Source organism: Rhinoderma darwinii, chromosome 4 (assembly GCF_050947455.1).
Source record: "Rhinoderma darwinii isolate aRhiDar2 chromosome 4, aRhiDar2.hap1, whole genome shotgun sequence".
In the NCBI taxonomy this organism is placed as follows: domain Eukaryota; kingdom Metazoa; phylum Chordata; class Amphibia; order Anura; family Rhinodermatidae; genus Rhinoderma; species Rhinoderma darwinii.
The window spans coordinates 44,486,222-44,508,393 of NC_134690.1; the positions used below are offsets into that span (position 1 = coordinate 44,486,222).

Here is a 22,172-nt window from a genome sequence, read left to right on the forward strand (position 1 = left end):
CAAAATCTGCAGCGTGTGCAGGGGGTCTTAGGGTCCATTCACACATTGCGGTTGAGATGCGGTTTTACTATGATTTAGTATAATTGAATTTTTCACAGCAACCGCATCGAAAAACGCATCAAATCGCAGTAAAAGGAATGCGGTTTTTGGATACGTTTTTTTCAATGCGGTTCTAACCGCACCTCAACTGCAACGTGTGAATGAACACTCACGGTGTATTGAGACGTTGCAGTTGAGGTGCGGTTAAAACCAATTTGAATAGAACTGAATGCATCAAAAAAAATGCGGTAAAACAGCATAGTTTTTATTCGTTTTTCTTTCATGCGGTTTCACAACTTCTGAATACGCGTCCGAATTCAGACATTATAAGTTGTCAATCTTCCCTCTTTCTTTGGCCAGGGCTCCACGTCATTTAAACGTGTCCGAGTACCACGCGTGGTGATATCGCTGTCCTATAGGAACGTATGACGTCACGTGTTCATGTAATCTTATGCGCCCAGCGTTGGATTTTTTTACAATTATTTCGTCGTGGAGCTCCAGCCTTCCTGACAATGTAGCTGAGCCCAGCTGTTATTGGTAACAAGGCCGGACACCTTCATTAGGATAATCTAGAGCAGCTTCTAGTAATTAGGTCAATTAGGTTTCTGCTTTATATAGGAGATTTGTGGAGGGTCCTCACACAGTAGTATCTGGTACTAGTCACAGAGGGAGAGCAGTATGATGTGTGGGTCATCTTAAGTGGCTCGCTGTAATCGGTATAGTCTTGTGTGAGGAGATTGTCTGGTCCTCGCTGACATGTCCCTGGCTGAGAAGATGAAGTTACTGTTCAGGTAAGAAGCTGAGACTATTGGTGGATCTGTAGTGATTGCAGTATTCTGCTGCAGCTGTGTACCAAGTCCTCGTGCCAAGCTGTATGTGTGGGGGTCCCTCCAGTGATTTGTGTGGGGGTCCCTCCAGTGATGTATGTGTGGGGGCCCTCCAGTGACTCCTCTACCACCCTGGCTTTTTCCCTCCATTAGAACAAAAGCTTTTAGGGGTGAATACCCATCATGTTGCTCTTTATCTGTTCCTTTAGGGTCCATTCACATGCTGCATAAGAAACCATGTGATTTTGTCTATTTTTTTTTCAAATGTGTTTTAACTGCAATGTGACTGGACCCTTAGAATTTGTTTCCGTGGCTGAAGATATAGGGCTTCATGTTTTTAAAATCTCTGAAAATGGCCAAGGTCTGTTATGAGTGGGTGAGTTTGCCGGAAGGGAGGCAAGTCTCGTTAAATTTCTAGTTCTTTGTTCCTCAGGTTTTGCAGGGATCTACTGTACTTTAGGTCTGCCGTGTGACATATTTATTAACAGTTTGTGTGACGTTTAAGCTTCAAAAATTGAAGCGCAAAGTGACGACTCTGCCAGGATTTAGTAGTTTCCAAAATGTAACTTTTTTTTTAAAAAAGTTGGCAGTGAGTTATGCACTTTCTCCACACAGACCCTGGCATAGAAAGTCGTGCTGCCTGTGGATGAGTCTAATATATTCTACCGCTGATCTTAATAGTCCTCTCAATTCCATGCATGGCCTGACTGGGCTTACAGCAGTAGAAATGCCAGATGGTAGAAAGATAAAAATTGTAGATTTGGAATCTACATCTTTTAGTTTATGGATTACTGTAATATTGGTGGTGGCTGATTCCAATAGGCGTGCACCCAATCTAATCTTCTTGATCCTGTGCTGCTGATCTATATCTATTTACCTTTGATATGTAGTTCTACTGTATGCACAAGGCCTAATTCTGTTGAGCTTTCATATCAAAACGGTGCATTGTGGGAGCTCAGATGAGTAAGGCGGGATGTGCATGAGTTGTCAGTGGTGGTTTTTATAGCTCACCTATGTAAGCGGTCAAACCCTGTGGTCTGATATGGCCCTTCTACCACTTAAAACACCAGTGCTATAAGGGCACATTCCCACGTGGCGGAATTGCTGTTGAATTTCGCTGCAGACAGTCCGCAGTGGAATTCTGTAGCAGCTGTTTTTTACATTTGTTTCTATACATTTTTAGGAAAGTTAGTTCAGACGTTGCGGGAATCAGGCTGCGGTGCAGAATTTTCCCTCCTCCGCAACGTCATGAGCATGCTGTGAAGTGGAATTTCACTGCAGATTTCAGCCTTTGCAATTCGAAAACTGAAACCTGTGGCAAGTCCGCTGTGATATCTGAATTACCTGTCAAATATGCAAATGTTGGTGCAGATTCGTTGCGTAATTGCCCTGAATCTGCACCAACATTTGCAGCGGAAAAATTCTGCCACGTCTGAACGTGCCCTAAATGACACACGATGGCTAGGGAGACTGGCCTCAGACTTTGCATTAGAGCTCTGGAGCTTCAGGTTGCACTTCTGAATAGCATGGCTGCTTTAATTTATTTTTTTAAATAAATCCTCATCCTTGTAGCTATCCCTTGTTTAGAGACCATACTGCAATGAATCAGGTCATGGAATTTTTTTGATCTGTATGATGGGGCTTGGCTATAGAGAAGTGGTCCCCAACCTGTGGCGTTCCAGCTGGAGATGAGACCACTGCTCTAAGAGTTAAGACCCAGTCTAAACTCTCCCATGTGGATATAACTGGTTGTTTGTTCATATTTCAGGCTTCTGTTCCTAGCAGCTGTTTTGGCCTCTGAAGTCTGCACACAACAAAGCACGAGCTCAGGTAACGTCCTACTATTAGTCCGCTCAGAGTCCAGGACGCTTCTTCACCACTAACTAAACCTGTTGCTTTAGAATTCATAGTCTCCAGCTGCCGGAGGTCCCTGATACAGCTCAATCTGCCTGCACAACAAGTTCTCAAGAAATATGTGAAGTTTTCAGCAATTGGTGAGTTTTTGAGGTAATAGATCCTGCTCTAATAGTGATCCAGATTCAATTGAGCTGCACTGCGGGAGATCTGGGTGTTGTGTCTGCATTACATATGACAATGTAAAATTGCCTAGAGTAGTGTGGAGGCCATGAAAGTTTGCCTATTGTCAACAAGATCATAGTAGAGAAGCAGGGGATGTACTACAGCCATGTGCAGAGCCTTAAAGGGGTTGTCCAGTGTCGCAGCTCAGCCCATTCACTTGGATGGTCTGGTATTGCAGCTCATACCAATTCAAGAACAAGGGTGGTGCTGTTTCTAAAGAAGTGGTTTTTTTTGTTTTTGTAAACTCTAGAAAACCCCTCTGCCATATTAAGAACACCATTCCATTTAGAGAATGGGTGCAGCTTCAGTGGGGTCTGGTAAGTGTATGTGGGGGAGGGTGAAGAGGAAACAGTTGGGGGTCTGACCAGTTTAGATGGGGTTGCACTCCTCCACAAAACAAGCCAACCGAAGCATTAAAACTAAGGTCAATTCTAAAATACTTTGCCAAACTGTACTACTTTTCTGCAGACCAGACTGACATGACCCATATGATCACTGATGCTTTGGCTACAAAGTGTGGATATACCATATCCTATGATGACTGGGGGAACATCTCTTTCAGAGCCTCTCTCTACAGCTGTTATACTCAGATGAGGGTAAGATGCACTTGCTGCCTCTAGCCACGGATCTCTAGTTTTGTTACACCAGATTAATGTGTTTGGGTTTTGTCATCGAACAGAATGACACTTACTACACGGTATCAGTGAAAATTGACATCTCGTCCAGACGTGATATGGTTGGAGCTATAAGCTACACCAAGGTGGTCAGCTGCCCATATGTATGGAGCCCCCGTGAAGTTATTTGTGAGACTAACTACATGGAGGTAAGAATAGTTTCTCCTATGGTAGAACCATTCGGACCTATTAGGTTCTCGGTAATATGTACATGTTTGTTTTGTTTTTTTTTAAGTGAACAGGGCTATACCCAATTCCCCTCGCTGTGTCTCCATTTAATCCCTATAGGGAAAATAATTACTGTTCCAAAAAATTAACCCTAGTGGTGTAATTATCTTTCACCATAAGTTAGATTACAATTTATTTTCTGTGTAGCCCTAACAAAATGCTATGATTTTACCTGGCATGGTTGGTGTTTTGGCCCAGGTATTTTTATTTTTTATTTTTTTAATAGGTGTCGGTCAGAAGGAAAATTCCAGTGATTGCAGAAGGAGTCTTCAAAAATGAGCCAGAGGACTGGTCAACTGCGTTTACTGAGGTAAGTAAAGAAGATCTTATAAATAAAATTAAACAAAATTGGGAAATGTTTTGAACCGCCCTCAATTTATTTTGTGTGGAAATCAGAAGATTCCTAAGTAATTTATGGTGCCCCAGTAACACCTGAAGATATTAAGAAATGGGCACAATTTCTTATGGTAATACAAATTTATAATTCTGACACCTAGGTCTACATAGGAACTGTAGACCTAAAACAAAGGATACCGTTAATGGAGACTATTTGGAGTTGGTTCATTTTAGATGGCTTGGAGCAATAAAAATTGTGGAGGTGGACATGGATTGTAAAGGTTACTGGTGCCATTGTGGTTATTGGCTGGTTTTTACTTAATTGTAGGACAGCACTTGTAATACCATTCCTCACGTGTTCTACTAGTCTCTTTATTGACAAGCCTATTTGTTCTACAGGCAGTAAGCGGCTTCATGTCTGTATGGCAAGTGGTGTTTCATTTGTCCGCAACCCAAAAAAACACAATGCTGATTGATGTTGCACAGAACACTGGCTATGGTATTAACACAACAGAATCCAGGATCTTGCTGAGAGCCCCCTACAATGCTAGTCAAGCTGTGCCTCAGAGGGTAACTATTGAAAAAATAAAAATCATTACCTGTAAGTCATGTGGGTTTTTGCCACCCAAACATGTCAGAACTCCAGTTTTCACCTTTTGCTTTTCATATCCCCACCCTCACTATGAACTTCTAACTCTTACACTATTTAGATTGGTGGTGTGACGTTCTCCACTCTAAGAGCTACACTATTCTACAAACAGCGCTGGTTCATTTACTTGGTTGACAATGCAGTCGCCTGCCCAGTAGGTGAGTCTTCAAAAATTCTCTGTATGCTCAAGGTAGGAGGTAGGGTCCTCCTAAATGCTGCTTTTAACTTGGAATTGGGGACTTAACCTGTAAATCTCACACGTAAATATATTTTGTACCAATCAATTACAGCCTGTACTCTAGTTAATGGCTGCATTCAGAAGTCTGCAGGCATCAGAGCTGAAATCTCCCAGCATTTGTCTGTAAAGGGCTTAATCTTGGGATTTTAATTGTGACAGGTGTCTTTACACGACACTACACAGGAATCTGAAGTAGGAAAACTGTCCATGAACAAGCACAACTATACTTAAATTTCTTTATTTATTTTCCCCTTCTACTTGCGAAGTCCAGCTGGTTAAGCATAGCCTAACAAGCTGATACCATACAAACACCTGTGACCTGACCACTAAATGAATTCCTAAATACGTATTTTTATTACAGAAATATTATGGATTACTGCTGTTTTGTTAAAATGGTACTTGACTATTGCCCATGGCAAGCTGTTGGTCCTATAAACAATGGCCCTTGAGAGTAGGCTCTAGTCTGCTTATATACTAGGGTAGGGGGTGAACAAGATGCCATGCACTAGTCTAGAACCAAGAAATCTGACCTAGGGGCATCTTGATCTGCCAAGTCCCCCTCTCCATATCAAAGCTTTCAGTCTGCTGTAAGTTCCTTCACTTCCAGGCCATAAGTCTTCCTTATCTTTCTAGATGATGTGAAGTTTGTGAGTGGCTGGATTGTGTGGACTGTCCCGAAGAACATTTCTCCACTTCTTACTGGCGCAAAACTTATCCAGAACAGTCGTATCCAGTTTGGCATTGACCTTCTGAATCTAACGGAGGTGGAGATCCTGTCTCGACAGTACGAGATTGTGGACAGCAGCACAGTCACTACAACAAGAATACCTGTTGGAGCTGTAGGTGGACACTACAAGGTAACTATGAAACTTCTATGTGGTGCAGATTTTTATTTCTATACATAATTTTCTCTATCTGGTCCAGAGTTTACATACCATGGTCTCATACTACTCTATGAAGCATATGCAGTTCCAATACCTCTTGGCCTTTATAGATCTTGAATACTCACAACTTTCAATATTTAATTTTCAGAGCCGTGCAATACGTTTCCAGTATGGGATAACCTACAATATTCGCCCGTTTCTTGAGAATTTGTGGATAGATGATGGCTGGGGAATCACCAAATACACAATCATTAAGGATATAACCACTCCTTTTGAACGACAACTGCCTGTTATAACCAATAGTAAGTTACTCAGCTGTCGGCTATCTTATACACATGGCCAGTCAGCTTCACTTTAGTTTTTCCTCTCCTCCGCTGGCAGAGCATGTGTTCTAAATGTGGCAAGGGAGTATGTTGCTGCCAGATGCCTAGCAGAAGCTAAAATCTCCTGAACAATAGGATTGGTCATGTTGATATACTGTCTGATCCTCCTTTCTCACCTTCTGCCATGATGGGAAAGTCAAGAGGCCGCCATATACATTTAGGTTTGGCTGACCATCTAATGTGTGTTACCTTTACAGGGAAGAAATGTGTGCCGCTGTAAATACTATTATAACCTGTAATCTTCTTTCCTGTAGATACTATACCATCAACTCAAATATTTAATGTTACGGTCGGAACATTTCTCCCAGACGTCCAGTTGGTTAATATAACAGTTGGTGGGGTCGTATTGACAGTTCCTCAAGGTGTTAACCTTGGATACATTATTGACTCTCTAACCCATCCAAACGGAAGTGTGAACTTCAATCTCAAAGTACCATTCAGCAACGAACTTGTGACTAAAGAGGTAATGTATGACTAAATTTAATGGGTTTCTGGAAGACCTTGGGGGCACCAACATTTCCAGAATACATTCATTCACTGCCTGTCTAAGCGTCTAAAATGTATTTAATTGATAACATTGAATTAAAAGCTGGGCACAAATGCCAAATAAAGATCTGTATACAAACATTGGCAGCACAGATCAAATAGCCAAAAGGAAAGTGTCGAGTGTATAGGCTCAATATTGTGGTTGACAAGACACCATGAAGCGGCAATGGCAAATATTGTAATTATCTGCTAGCCACAAACTTCGTTTGTGTGGGACTTACAGCAAGATCACGCTTGCTGTGCTGGAAGTCCCTGAAAAGGGTCTTTTGTATTTTTTTTTACAACTTATTTCTATACGTTTTTGTTTTTGGGTCAATAGGGACTTGAAGGTCCAACTGCTTGATCTAAGACATTGCACTAACTATGTAGTGCAATGCATTGGCTTGCTATCAGTCAACTGACAGTTCTAATCAGGCAGGGCCTAATCGGCTTCTGTAATGGCCATTGTTAGGCTTCCTGATGCCATCGTAGCAGTTTGCAGCCCTACCATCACATGGCAGGGCTGCCGATTTGCTACAAACCACTAAGATGCAGTGATCGCTTTCGATCACTGCATTTAAGGGCAGGGATCGGAGCTAGCTCCTGTTCCTGCCGTTACAGCATGGTGTCTGCTGTAACATACAACAGACAACCACTGGAACCAGCTTGGCTTCTGAGCCAGAAGCGGAGCGGTTTTCTTGCTGTTGGTACCAGAAGCCTTTTAGGCCCCAGCTCGAGCAAGACATAGGAGGCTTCAGTTGCTGGCAGACTGGGAGGAAAGTATTGGGCCTCCAGTTACCATTGCAGCCACCAGCGATCAAGGTGCTGGTGGCTAAAACCCCCTCAGATGCTGCTATCTTTATTGAACGCAGCATCTGAGGGGATGATCAGACGCTGGCTCCGGTCCTGGCTGTTACATCAGGGTGTCAGCTGTAACATACAGCTGGCACCCAGCGGTGGTGGTGCAGGCTCTGCTTCTGAGCCTGCATGATCACCATTACATAATGGTACTGTGCTTTGCAGAAAGCCCTGCCTAACAGCACCATATATAGCAGATGTTGAAGTGGTTAAGATTATACTTCCTGAGCTCACTGTATTTACATGTATCACTAAAGTTTATGGTGACTAATGCCATTCTTCAGTCTACACTTAATGTACTGACATAGCAAAGCTTATCGTGACAACTTGCTGCAATGTGATTTTACACAAGCCATTGAAAGGCAAATGAACACATTAAATAGTGGCAAGAATCCTTAAAGTCCAGATAGATGGCTACACCTGTGTACATCACCATAGTGTATTGTGCCTTAGTGTATTTGGAGAGCCTAGGTTTTTTTGTTTTCTAAAGCCACTTCAGGCTAGTGGAGTTGGAAATATATAACCCCAGCACACACAGAGGTACGCAAAAGATCCAGATGCAAACAAATTTAAGTTTTATTGCAACAAAAGATGGTAAAATTGAGGTGGAAAGCGACTTGGTAAAGACGTTTCGGCCGAACCTCGGCCTTTGTCACGGTCGCTGTAAGACGATATCACTGGTATGGGTTGTCCGCCGGATATTCCCTGTGTGGAATGGACTCTCTTAAATCTCAGAAATGGACAGACCTAATCCCAATCTCATTCTTAATATTGAGAACCACCTTATACTCTTACTGAATGGCTATAGACTTCTGCAATATGGCCCTCTAGGTGTATTGACTCATTTAGGACCATTGGATGGTTAATCTGGATAACCAGCAATATTTTGTAGCACTGCATATGTTGACTAGGGCTGTAATGTGATTTGCTTACACATAAATACTAGAAGTTGCAAGTCTTGATTCTACTTGGTGGACATCCTATACATCTTTGCACCTGGAAACGTTATCCTATATAATATATGGATATTATAGGAAATGTTGTTAACTACGTTTTTATTACAGGCTCTCCCAGATGGTATTCTGTTCACCTTAAATATAACATTTGGCTTCAAAATTATCCCGAGTGATGAAACCTTCACTACAACAAAGACCATTGAATGTTTTATCCGTGAGTAGACTCAAAAAGCCCATGTTTTTAATATAGAATTCCTAAAGAGTGCAGTCTGAGCATAGGGCATGTCTATTGGATTTAGATAGGCAATTTTGAGTGCCAAAAAGTCTGTCATAATGCCTCATTGGTAGACGGTTCTGAAATGTTAGGTCAGGGTCACGGTCCTAACTATTCCACCATGGGACCTTCATCAACTTTTTTTTTTTTTTTTTTTTTCTTCCGCTTCAGCCCATCCTATAGTTGGCCCTTGTGGGCAAGAAGGTGGCCTTTTGACTGCTACACTGGGAAACCTTGATCCAAGCTGGATTATATACATCAACAAAGTCCTGGTAACACAAAGTAGTGGAATACTATCACCTGTTAACAGGACTCATGCCACAGTCCAGGTACCTGCAGCCTCTTCTCTTGTATTGGATGAGGTGAGTGGCTGCCTTTTTTTTTTTTTTGGTGTGCACAGTACATAGTTGTATGAATTGTTCCAATACTTTTCTGGCATACTTTTTAATATGTTGGGGGCTGTTTGGAAACTCTAACATGTGGTTTAGCCAGTGGTGCATCAAAACGGGGGGCACAACTGTTAACCAACACGAGTGTAGCACATTCCGTTCATGAGGCGCTGGCTGGTTTGCCAGTACTTGACCTAATACACTTTAAGGTTTGGGCAAAAAATTATTCGTGTTAAACTCCACTGTAGAGCTATGACAATGCCTTTAACCCCTTCCCGCCGGATCACGTATATATACGTCATTAAAATCGGTGGCTTACCGCCTTTTCACGTAAATATACGTCATGGAGATGAAGCTGGCTCAGGAGCTGAGCCAGCGACATCACCACCGGGTGACAGCTGTATGTTACAGCTGGCACCCTAAGGTATCGGCCAGGACCGGAGCTAGCCTCCAATCCGACCGATTAACCCCTCACATGCTGCGTTCAATAGAGATCGCAGCATGTGAGGAGTTTATAGCCACCGGCACCCCAGCAACGTGATCGCTGGGTTGCCGGTGGCTGCAAAGGCGATCGGAGGGCTAATGCTTACCTCCCGATCAGCCTGTAACGGAATCCACCTATGCCCCGTCGTCGGCGGGGCCCAGGAGGCTTCCGGTAACATCGGCAAGATGGCGCCGGCTCAGCTTCCGGCTCAGAAGCTGAGCCGGCGTCATCAGCAGTGGGTGTCCGCTGTATGTTACAGCGGACACCCCGATCTATCGCCAGGAACCGGAGCTAGCTCCGATTCCTGGCATTAACCCCTTCGATGCAGCGATCCATTGTGATCGCTGCATCCTAGAGGTTTGTAGAAAATCGGCAGCCTTGCCATGCGATGGCAAGGCTGGCGACTGCTACCATGGCAACAGGAGCCCTAACAATGGACTCCTGTCTGCCATTACGTAAGCTGATTAGGCCCCGCCCAGAGGCGGAGCCTAATCGGCTTGCTGTCAGTGAACAACTGACAGTTCCAATACATTGCACTACATAGGTAGTGCAATGTATTAGAACATCAAACAAATAGTTGGACATTCAAGTCCCCTAGTGGGACTAAAGAAAAGTGTAAAAAAAAGTGTAAAAAAAGTAAAAATAAAAGTTGGAAAACATACAATAAAAGTTTCAAATAATAACACAAAACACAATCGCCCTTTTTCACTTATCAAGTCATTTATTATTGAAAAAAATAATAAAGCCATACATATTTGGTATCGCAGCGATCGTAACGACCTGAACTATAAAAATATTATGTTATTTATTCCGCACAGTGAACGCCGTAAAAAAAAACCTCAAAAGCACTGCCATAATTACTGTTTTTTTGGTCACTGTCTTCCAAAAATTGAAATAAAAAGTGATCAAAAAGTCGCATGTATCCAAAAATGGTACCGATAAAATCTATACCTTGTCTCGCAAAAAAAACAAGCCCTCACACAGCTCCATCGACGAAAAAATGTAAGTTATGGCTCTCACAACTTGGCGACAGAAAAAATACATTCTCTTTCCAAAAGTAATTTTATTGTGCAAAAAGTTATAAAAAAGTTCTATAAATTTGGTATCGCCGGAATCGTACTGACCCGCAGAATAAAGGTAACATGTAGTTTATAATGTACGGTGAACGGTGTATATAAAAAAAAGTGGCACAAGCTGGGCATGACATTTGACACTGAATTGGCATATCTAGGGAAACTATTTAATTTGTACCTTCCGCAGCGCAATCATTTATGGAAAAGACACGTGGGGTGAAAATGCTCACTACACCTCTTAATAAATGCCTTGAGGGGTGCAGTTTCCAAAATGGGGTCACTTCTCAGGGGTTTCTTTTATTATTTCACATCAAAGCCTCTGCAATTGTGAACCAATACTTTATAAGTCGCCAAATTAGGCCTCAATTTTACATGGTACTCTTTCACTCCTGAGCCCTGTCGAATGTCCAGGCAAAAGATTAGGGCCACATGTAGGGTGATTCTAAAACAGGGAAACACCGCATAATAATTGAGAGCTGTCTTGTTATGGTGGCACAAGCCGGGCACCACATATTGGCGTATCTAAGGAAAAATTCCCATTTTCATTCTCCCACATCGTGTGCACACGAATTTCTGCAAAACACCTGTGGGGTTAACATGCTCACTACACCCCTAGGTGAATACCTTGAGGGTGTTGTTTCCAAAATGGCGTCACTTCTGGGGGGGATCCACTGTTTTGGTCCCACATGGACTTTGCAAATGCAACATAGCGACCAGAAACCAAATGCAGCAAAATCTGTACACCAAAAGCAAATGGCGCTCCTTCCCTTCTGAGCCCTGCCGTGTGCCCAAACAGCATTTTACGACCACGTGTGGGGTATTGCCGTACTCCAGAGAAGTTGCTTTACAAGCGTTGGGGTTCTTTTTTTCCTTTATTTGTTGAGAAAATTAAAAATTTGGAGCTAAAGCTACGTCTTATTGAAGAAAAGATTTTTTTTTTTATTTTCACTGCCCAATTCTAATAAAATCTATGAAACACCTGTGGGGGCAAAATGCTCACTACACCCCTAGATGGATTCCTCAAGGGGTGTAGTTTTCTCAATGGAGTCACTTTTTTGGCGTTTTCACTGTTTTGGTACCTCAGGGGCTTTGCAAATGCGACATGGCCTCCACAAACCATTGCTGCTAAATTTGAGCTCCAAAAGCCAAATGGCGCTCTTTCCCTTCTAAGCTCCGCCGTGTGTCCAAACATCCGTTTATAACCACATGTGGGGTATTGTTTTACTCGGGAGAAATTGCTTTACAAATGTTGTGGTGCTTTTTCTCCTTTAGTCCTCGTGGAAATTAGAAAAAATTAGCTAAACCTACATAATCTTTGAAAGAATGACTATTTTTATTTTCACGGCCTACTTCCAATAATTTCTGCAAAAAACCTGCGGGGTCAAAATGCTCACTATACCCCTAGATAATTTCCTCAAGGGGTGTAGTTTCCAAAATGGGGTCACTTTTGGTGGATTTCCACTATTTTGGCACCGAAAGAGCCCTTGAAACCTGACATGGAGCCTAAAATATTTTCTAATAAAAAGGAGGCCCAAAATCCACAAGGTGCTCCTTTGCTTCTGAGGCCGGTGCTTCAGTCCATTACCACACTAGGGCCACATGTGGGATATTTCTAAAAACTGCAGAATCTGGGCAATAAATATTGAGTTGCATTTCTCTGGTAAAAACTTCTGTGTTACAAAAAAATAGAATAAAAATGAATTTCTGCAAAAAAAAAATAATTTGAGAATTTCACCTCTACGTTGCTTTAATTCCTGTGAAACGTTTAAAGGGTTAAGAAACTTTCTAAATGCTGTTTTGAATACTTTGAGGGGTGAAGATTTTAAAATGGGGTGACTTTTTGGCGGTTTCTAATATATAAGGCCCTAAAAGCCGCTTCACAACTGAACTGGCCCCTGTAAAAATAGCCTTTTGAAATTTTCTTGAAAATGTGAGAAATTGCTGCTAAAGTTCTAAGCCTTGTAACGTCCTAGAAAAATAAAAGGATGTTCAAAAAACGATGCCAATCTAAAGTAGACATGTGGGGGATGTTAATTAGCAACAATTTTGTGTGGTATAACTGCCTGTCTTACAAGCAGATACATTTACATTTAGAAAAATGCAAATTTTTGCAATTTTTCACCAAATTTTGGTGTTTTTCACTGGTAAATATTGAATTTATCGACCACATTTTTCCACTATCATAAAGTCCAATGTGTCACGAGAAAACAATCTCAGAATCACTTTGATAGGTAAAAGCGTTCCGGAGTTATTACCACATAAAGTGAAATATGTCAGATTTGAAAAAATGGGTCTGGTCCTGAAGGCCAAAATGAGCTTGGTCCTGAAGGGGTTAAGTGATCGTTACTAGTACAATGAAAATGCGTAAGCTGAAGTGAATCGTGCTATAAACTGGTGTACCGAAGGCTGTTACTCCTAGAGTAGCTGGACAAATGTACTCTTAAAGGGGTATTCTGTTTCAGCAAATGTTGAAAACTGATAGTATGTCAGTAATCTTGCAATATACTTTCTGTAACGAGATCTCTGCTTGCAGTTATTCAAATAGGAACTTTTATTTCATCCCCATGGACACTGCTCTGGCAACTATTCTGTACCTGTACCCAGTAATTTACTTCCACTGTATAAAACTCTGCCCAAATGTATTGGTCACAGTAAACCATGAAGGCTCCTATAGAATGACTGCAAGCAGAGATTTTGAAAAGCATGAGGATTTGATGCAGAAAGTGTAAGGCCATATGCCCAGCAAATTTCTGGAACTTAAATACCTCAAACTAATGACCTATAAAAGTTGATGGAACCCATTTGGGCCAACCATTCCGTTTGGTTTCTTTCCCTCAGGTGACCAGTTCAGGCATTGCAGTAACTATTCCTGTAAATATAAAAGATCAAAATGGAAATGACCTTTACTCAATCATAATCTCCTGTGACCCTCCACCGAGCCCACCTGGTACGTGCATGGTATTTTGTTTGCTGGTGGGGTGCATGTTTTATGAATGGCATTGAATAATTCCTCTCCTCTTGTAGTTTGTCTTCCAGATGGGACAATACAAGTTGCAGTAAAGAAAATAAAGAATATTCCAGACATGGATTTATCTAGACTATCTCTGCGAGACCCCAACTGTCGCCCTGTTACTACTGATGGCAGCATAGCACAATTTGCATTCACTGTAAACTCTTGTAGGACTACACAAAGGGTAAATGTTTCTCAGGATACTGACACTACTGTATCATACACATTTTAACTTGACAATATGAGACCTTCTCCAGATGGTCTCCTACTGGACACAGAAGGTACTGCACATAGCAGCGCTTTCCATGAACTTACAGCTCCCAGAATGGTTGTCAGTCTGGGAAATATTACCCATATATCAGGCCATAGTCATGTGAATCCAGGGTTAGAAGTCTGTTTTTGTCGTCCCCCGCCCCCTCCCCAAAACTGCGCCTCTCTCATGGGTTGTCTGGTATTGTACCTCAGCCCTATTGAAGTGAATAGGACTGAGTTGCAGTACTAGACAAGACCAATGGACTAGTGGTAACTTAAACACCCCCCCCCCCCCCCCGGTCTTAAAAGGGTTTAAGACTGGTCTCCTATTCCAGCACTCTTTAGGTTAAGACCAGATACTCTCCTCTTAACATACCTCTGGCTGTCATGCACATGAAAGGGAGATGTCATCTAGAATTTAAGAGATTCTGGCATAAGTTATAGTGCATTTGTTGGGTCATGAGCAGCCTTGTGCTAAGCCCCACAACTTTAAAAGTTAGTGGTGGCATTAAATGGCAGTCGCACTACTGCACAAATGTGATGCACCATAGTTGGCAACTTTTAACACCATGATTGTGTTGCACAGCGTTTGCTTGCCCCCTCTGGCTATACTGGTACCAAACTTCTGAGCCAGTTATACCTTGTACTAGCACTTTACCTAAATGGAGGACACCAAACAATTCCCTAGGCAATCCATGGTAAATGGCCCTTCATAATATATGGGCTTGTACTAGCACTTGGATAGTCAATACCCTATAAGATTCCCTTAAATGTAGCATCAAATGTGCCCATTTCCAGGGTAGATGGGCTACGGACCCAAACTGCTAATTCTAGTTATTTTCAGGCTTTCAAAAAAAAAATTCTTAATGACTACTTGCTTTTCAGTTTGCAGGTAACCTAATGATATATGAGAATGAAATATCCTATGTCAGTGCCTTTACTGGAAAAGCCCTATACATGTAAGTTTTAAGAATACCACCTTCCAATATAAGATTTATGTATGCTGGACCATAAAACTGACCTTTTTACCTTCTGGTGATGAGATTTAAATTTTTCTACCACTTGTGCAGTATGAAAGTGTCTTGTAACTACACGACAAACACCACCTTGGTTGTGAACTACAACTCTGCTGCTAATCCGACACAGAGTGCACAGACTGGAATGGCTCCTCTTGATCTGGTTTTGAGGCTTAGTAAAGGTAATTTCTATCCACTTTGACCAAACAACCTCCTTGTCTGTGTTACATGGCCCCTGCAATGCTCAAGCTTTATGGCTTGGTGTACTTAAGTGAACCTTGGGCATCTTGAACATGGCTGCCTCTTTAATTCTTGGGAACCTGAATTTCTCTAGGTGATGGATACAATGTCTTCTATGAAGATACAGAATATCCAGTTGTGAAGTACTTAAGGGAACCCTTGTATTTTGAAGTGGAGCTCTTATACAGCTCTGATCCACGACTAGAACTCTTCTTGGACAGTTGTTGGGCTACTACGACACCTGACATGAGAAGCCTTCCTACATGGCCGATTATCGACAACAGGTAATAAAGATGCCATTGGCTCAAGCTAACCTAAAACCTCTTCGTAGGTAGAGATTTGGTTCCACAATCCTTCAAATTCTCTAGATTGGCCACATTAACACACAGTAAAACCAAACCCTTGTATGTCCAATTTGGCGTTTAGGTTGAAATAAATGGAAACATCAAATGCTGTATCAAAATGTAAAATCAAGAGACTGCACAACTGACTGCAATTTTTCACTATTGTGTGGTTTTGAAGGTGACGTTATCATTTGAATAAATCAGTATTTTTGGTTGGCCTCTGAAAACCCTGACTAATCTTCTGTTGACACTAGACTAAGGGGAATAAAGTCACAATTTGAATACTAAACTACAGCTCTTGGTATGCCCTGAAAGCCATTCTGGCATGGTAGGAGTTGTAGTTAAATTACAGTTCGTATTGGCAACCACAGGGTTTTGACTCTGGTTATATGGGTGACTTAGTAGCAAAACTGCCACTGGTGAACAAAAAAAAAACATGGGTCGATCTAGCATCATGGCCAACTATCAGCTTTAGATGTCTGTCAACTACTGCCCAAAACCTGACCACGGTCTCACCAAGTCGAGGTAAGATTAAGGGTATGTTCACACGGCAGTCTCCATTACACCTGAAATTACAAAGCTGTTTTCAAAAGAGAACTGCTTGAATTTCAGATGTTTTGGCATGTGCAGGCGTCTTTCGCAGCGTCCATTAGACATAATTGGAGCTGTTTTTCCATGGAGTCAATGGAAAACTGCTCCAATTACATCTCAAGAAGTGACAGGCACTACTTTGACGCGGGCGTCTTTTTTACACGCAGTCTTGACAGGCGCGTAAAAAAACACAAAATGACCGTCGGCACAGAACATCGTAAAGCGCATTCAAATGAATGGGCAGATGTTTGCCGACGCTTTGGAGCCGTGGTTTCGGACGTAATTTGAGGCTAAAACACCCAAATTACGTCCGTAAAAGGGTGTGAACCCAGCCTTACAGTGAGGCAAGTAGAAAAGGAAGAAGGCCGTTAAGCTGGTTGTAAAATTAGAAAAACATGGCTTCTGGCAGAAACTATGCCACACCTGTCAACAGGTTACTGAAGCTGAGCACCGTTCCTTTAAAGGGAGCTAAACCAGACTCACAAATAGTAGACGTGTGGCACACTGAGGCGGCCATATTTCTCTAAACCCATACAACCCCTTTAAGCCGAGGTAAGATCAAGCCTTCCGTGTTCAGATAACCAGATACTAAAACTGATTTATTAATGGGCCTTTAACTCTTTCAGTTGTGAACATAATGAACTCCACCGGACAATCTTCCACCCAGTGACTACAGATACCAGAGTACAGATTCCATCACATCTTAAAAGATTTGAAGTGAAAACCTTTACTTTTACAGATGGGGACGCCACTTATGCAGGAGAGGTGAGTGCCTGATACTAACTGGTCACCTTTCCAAACCTGGTTATCTAGAGTTCCAGAGGAAACTTGACCAATTTTCTTCTGACATGGTGCATCATGTTTTCCAGCATATTTTCATAAAAAAATCTTAACCACATGCATCTATTGAATAAATTCATTAGTCCAGATGGTGGCCACTACAGTGCACCTGGTCTTAGTTTCTCCTTTCTCACATTTTGCCTCTAACAGATCTACTTTCATTGTGATGTGATCATCTGCGATTCTTTAAACCTGGCCTCTGATCCAGCCTGCACACAAATCGGATCCTGTATACCTGCCCGGCAGAGGCTGGGTGAGTGCTTGTGATCCATACAAGACTAATGTTGTGCGAAGAGGTTTAACCTTAGGAAGTGTACATGATGGAGTATAATAGGGCAGAGGCTATACAACTCCATAGCATGGGTGACATGCGCATTGAGCGTCTTCCTAGGAAGCAATGACTTTAAAGAATACCTCTGTACATATGTCCAATGGAGCATGATTTAGTTTGTGTCTTGAACAGAAATGTAACATTGACAAACGCTCCACCTGTTGGCATTATGGATATGTCTAAAACAGAGCTGTGATGTGCATGAGCCCTAAAAATTAAGACTCTTTTCTTTACCAGGGCGTAGTGTGGATGCAGAAGATGACAAACACAGACTGGTTTCTTCCCAAGCAGTTTTTCTACTGGCATCAAAAGGGAGATCAAGCACCAAGCAATGTGAGTCCCCGCTAAATTAAAGCTACTGCCATAGTTTGCAGAGACGACTCCATGTTTTTAGTATAGAATATTTGGTCATGACTAGTGTTAAACTACCTAATCTCTACCGAAAGCTACTAGAATTGATATGGTTGTACAGATCAAAGGCAATGTAACTTTACTAAACATTTGGTTATGAAGACGGACAATTGTCCCAAGGTGTCTTGCAATAGGTCTGCATTAAATGGTTCAACTTTTTTCCTTCAAGCGCCTATCTATAATCACCATGGTAACAGACTTCTAACGGACCCTATGTAGTCTGATCCTGCACTTGTACTCCAATCTGTCCACTACTTAACCTTACATTCAGTAGAATTGGAAGAAGTTGTGGCCATATTGAAAGCGGTACGACCAACTGCAGGATCAGACTATCATGGCTGGCCAATCTTCCTCCCTCCATATTAACCTGCATGCTGGGCTGTTGTATTCACGTTATGGCTGTAGAAGAGATGGACTTCTGATGGACACCACCAGCTCTGCTTCTTCCCAGATATGACACAAGGATTAGCCAACAGAATCCAACACAATCTTTTGGCCCAGCCGAAGCCTTTTGAAAATCTTCTATACCCCACAACTTGAACTCTTCATAATACAAAAACTTTGGTTTAATAAAGTACTGTGCTGATGTGTTCACTCTTCAGTCATCACTTAATTTATTTTATTTTTCTTTCAGATGAAAACCATCCTCAAGATGTAAATTTTTAAGAAGGCACTTTTGTTAATAAAATTGAGGATAACATTCTTGGTGTTTCTGATAATTTTTGGGCTTATCTGAAGATCAGAGCACTGGTGGGTTAGGGCAACTTGGTTAGCATCCCTACAGCAACATTTTCAGCCTTTGGCTACCCAGCTGTTAAGGCTAATAGTGGCCATGCAACTGGAATCACTCAGCCAACAGCTATTACTCACTACTATACCCATGCACACTTGGCCAACTGCATTGGTTCTGTAGAGGGGCAGCTGCCAGGCACCTGGTGGTGGCAGCTTATCTCCCACCATAAGAGGATCAGGGATGTTGCCCTTAAAGCCCCTAGCTGTCAAGGCAGGCTGGGAGTGGTAGTGAACACAGGCTTAAGGAATGTTTCAGATGTCAATGTGAACGTGCTGTATCCAGTCAGTCAATACTCTTATAGAACCATGCAATCTGATGGTGAAAACTCCTAACATGGCTGTATCTGCTCTGCTAGGGATTCATTTGCATGTGGTGATGGGCTGCTGGACAATACATGAACACCAGATGCAGCTTACATAAGGATAACTTTTTGGTGCAGAGTCTCTGCAACTTGGGCAGAGTCCTAGTGTCCTACATGTGTAGTAGCACAGGTCATGTATGGATAATGTAGACAGGTGGTGGCCACTAGTTCATTGTGGGAAGTGAGGCAGGGTAACTGGTTCGGACTTGGTACACGTTCTCTTTGGTATGAGATAGTGGTGTACATGAGGGGTTGCCCCAGAGCAAAGGTCAAACTGATTGTGGCACTGGGTTTGCTACTAGGACAGAAGGGCTTGTTGCCCCCCCACCCATTTCTATTGAGCTAAATCCCCACTCCATTTGCTAACATTGAAGTTCATAAAGAGACTGGTACAGGTTCTCAACACTTAAAACACTGCATGCCACAGATGCTGTGGGTTCTATAAGGTGTTGCACACAAAATCTGCAGGGAAATACAGCACCAGCCATGTGGATGAGATTTTAATGAAGTTCCTCCCCACGATTCAGATCATTTTCCACATGGAAATCACACCATGCTCATTCTGTTATGGTGGTCACACGTCAATGTAAAAGGGAGCCACTGCAAGATCTACAACAAATCACCCATGTCTGGGTTCCCAATGGAAAAGGGATGTGACAACCAGGACTAGGCCTCATAGCAGCCACATGGTTTGACTACAGTACTAGTGGTGTAACTTGACACTTCCATGCCTGAAGGCAAAATATGTAGTGGGCCCCACATGCCATTTTTAATATTAGTGGTAGAGTAGCCTTTTGACCCACCCTTAGGCACTAAGGCCTGGTATGACTGCCACCGCTATGCCCCTGTAGGGCACATGCAACTTATGATCTATAGGGTGTGAAATGCCTGCTAAGCACTAGCCAGATTTCCTTTGTTTGGATTAAGTGAAAACATTGTTAGGGTGTTCACATCAGCCTTCCATTAATGGGTTCCATTTGACCTTTCCATCAGAGGAACCGAACAAAGCCAAACAAACCGTAGCTTCAGTTTGCATTTCCATTGCAGTTGGCTTCCATTCTGTAAAGTAAAATTTTCAGACAATTGCGTAATAGACAAGGCTATTTCCGCAAGACACTTTATAGAACGGAAGCATTACCATTGAAATCAATGTTAATGCAAATGGAAGCTATGATTTCCATTCATCGGTTTCTCTGATGGAAGTTCAGACAAACTAAACAGAAGCCTGATGCTGATGTGAACAGGCCCATAACTCTTCTATGGGTCATTAAGATTATGGTGATACTAAACTAATATACACTAAAATTGTTGTTTTCCATATTCTGAAAGCCATAACTTATTTCAATCTAGAGCAGTGAGGGTTTGTAACCCCCTTCCCACTCCTGGATGTACTATTGGGTCATGGTAGCTGTATCGTTTGCGCTCCATGACCTAAAAGGTCACGGGAGTAATGTCTTCCCAACACATGCAGGAGCTGTGACAGCTGCTGTCTTGTACAGCAGTTGCCACAGCTCCTACACCGGGGACTGATCTGTGTCCCTGCTGATTAACCACTTAAAAGCCACGTTCAATAGGGATCGAGGCTTTCTAGGGGTTAAGCTACCATCGCTGGCCTGCTACAAGATGGCAGATGGGGACTATGGCATCTGGCTATGCCATTGACGGAAGACTAGTGGATCCTGACTAGAGATGAGCGAACTTATGAAATACTCTGTGCTGCCTTAAACTCTGGACAGGTCAGGATCCTGTTTCTTTTAAATGCTGCTGGGGAACCCGCTCGATCCACTATATAAGGCTGCGCTACAGTGCTGCATTTAAAAGAAACAGGATCCTGACCTGTCCAGAGTTTAAGGCAGCACAGAGTATTTCAGGAGATGAGCACGGCCAGCCGGTCGTTTTTCCGAGCTTTGCTCCCATTATAGAGTATAGGAGCACGGCCCGTAAAATAAAAAGAACATGTTCTATCTTAACGGCACGGGCACCTTCCCGTGAGAAAACGGGAAGGTACCCGTGGCTAACAGAAGTTTATGGGCCCGCTATTTCGGGTCGTAATTACGACCTGTAATAGGTGTTTTTACGGTCGTGTGCATGAGGCCCCGTAATGACGGGTGACTACGTGTGTGTACCCGTCATTACGGCAGCGTTGCTAGGCGACGTCAGTAAATGGTCACTGTCCAGGGTGCTGAAAGAGTTAACTGATCGGCAGTAACTGTTTCAGCACCCTGGACAGTGAATTCCGATCAGAATAGAGTAACCTGTCAAAGACGTTCATACTTACCGAACGTTCTGCTTCCTCCAGTCCGCTCTCCTGGCCGTTGCCTTGGAGACGCATCCCTCGACATCCGGCCCGACATTCCTGGGTGACGTTACAGCCCATGTGACCGCTGCTGCCGCATCAGAAAAGGTCGGACTGGAGGAAGAAGAGGGACTCGTCACCAAGACAACGACCGGGTACGTATGAAATGCTTTTTTATTTTTAATCAGCAGCCTCTTTTCTCTATCAGTGATTGATAGACAAGTGGCTGCCGATTTGTATAATATTTTTGACCGGGTTCGGTCAAAATGGGTTCGGCCGAACCCGGTAAAGTTAGGATTCTCTGCGAACCGAACTTTTCCTGATGTTCGGACCGAAACCGGGTTCGGTTGTCCCGGTTCGCTCATCTCTAGTCAGGACCCACTATGCTTGCTGTCAGTGTAGCTGACAGCTCTAATACACTGCACTACGCATGTAGTGCAGTGTATTAGAATAGCAATCAGGGCCTCCTGCCCTCAAGTCCCCGAGTGGGATAAAGTAAAAAAAATGTGTGAAAATAAAAGTAAAAATATCCCCCTTTTTCCCTTATCAGTCCTTTTATTATTAATACAAATATATAAACAAATTATACATAATTGGTATCGCTGCGTCCGTAACAGCCTGAACTACAAAATGATTTTATTTATCCCGCACGGTGAACGCCGTAAAAAAAAAAAGTAATAAACCGTACCACAATCACAATTGTTTGGCCACTTCACCTCCCAAAAATGGAATAAAAAGATCAGTCGCATGTCCCTAAAAATGGTACTGATCGAAACTACAGTTCGTTACAC

The 22,172-nt window shown here is 42.6% G+C and overlaps 1 protein-coding gene across 1 annotated transcript; it reads left to right on the plus strand.

Moving 5' to 3' along the window:
- The first annotated feature begins 795 nt into the window (after nt 1-795).
- On the plus strand, nt 796-18,625 carry LOC142760404 (uncharacterized). The gene is made up of 22 exons (XM_075863591.1): nt 796-830; nt 2,635-2,696; nt 2,768-2,860; nt 3,414-3,541; nt 3,625-3,768; nt 4,074-4,157; nt 4,583-4,753; nt 4,894-4,990; nt 5,704-5,927; nt 6,103-6,256; nt 6,592-6,800; nt 8,785-8,890; nt 9,122-9,312; nt 13,735-13,843; nt 13,921-14,090; nt 15,044-15,117; nt 15,229-15,356; nt 15,509-15,698; nt 16,976-17,114; nt 17,340-17,442; nt 17,758-17,853; nt 18,566-18,625. Exons 1-22 carry the CDS (start codon nt 796-798, stop codon nt 18,595-18,597), a joined length of 2,739 nt encoding a protein of 912 aa, XP_075719706.1. The 3' UTR covers nt 18,598-18,625.
- The last annotated feature ends 3,547 nt before the right edge of the window (nt 18,626-22,172 follow it).

Excerpts from the sequence above, each read along its gene's own strand:
- LOC142760404 (XM_075863591.1), top strand. The coding sequence starts at position 796 with ATGTCCCTGGCTGAGAAGATGAAGTTACTGTTCAG. Across the intron at positions 4,754-4,893 it reads GTCAAGCTGTGCCTCAGAGG|ATTGGTGGTGTGACGTTCTC; the intron begins GTAACTATTGAA and ends TACACTATTTAG. Across the intron at positions 17,854-18,565 it reads GAGATCAAGCACCAAGCAAT|ATGAAAACCATCCTCAAGAT; the intron begins GTGAGTCCCCGC and ends TTTTTCTTTCAG.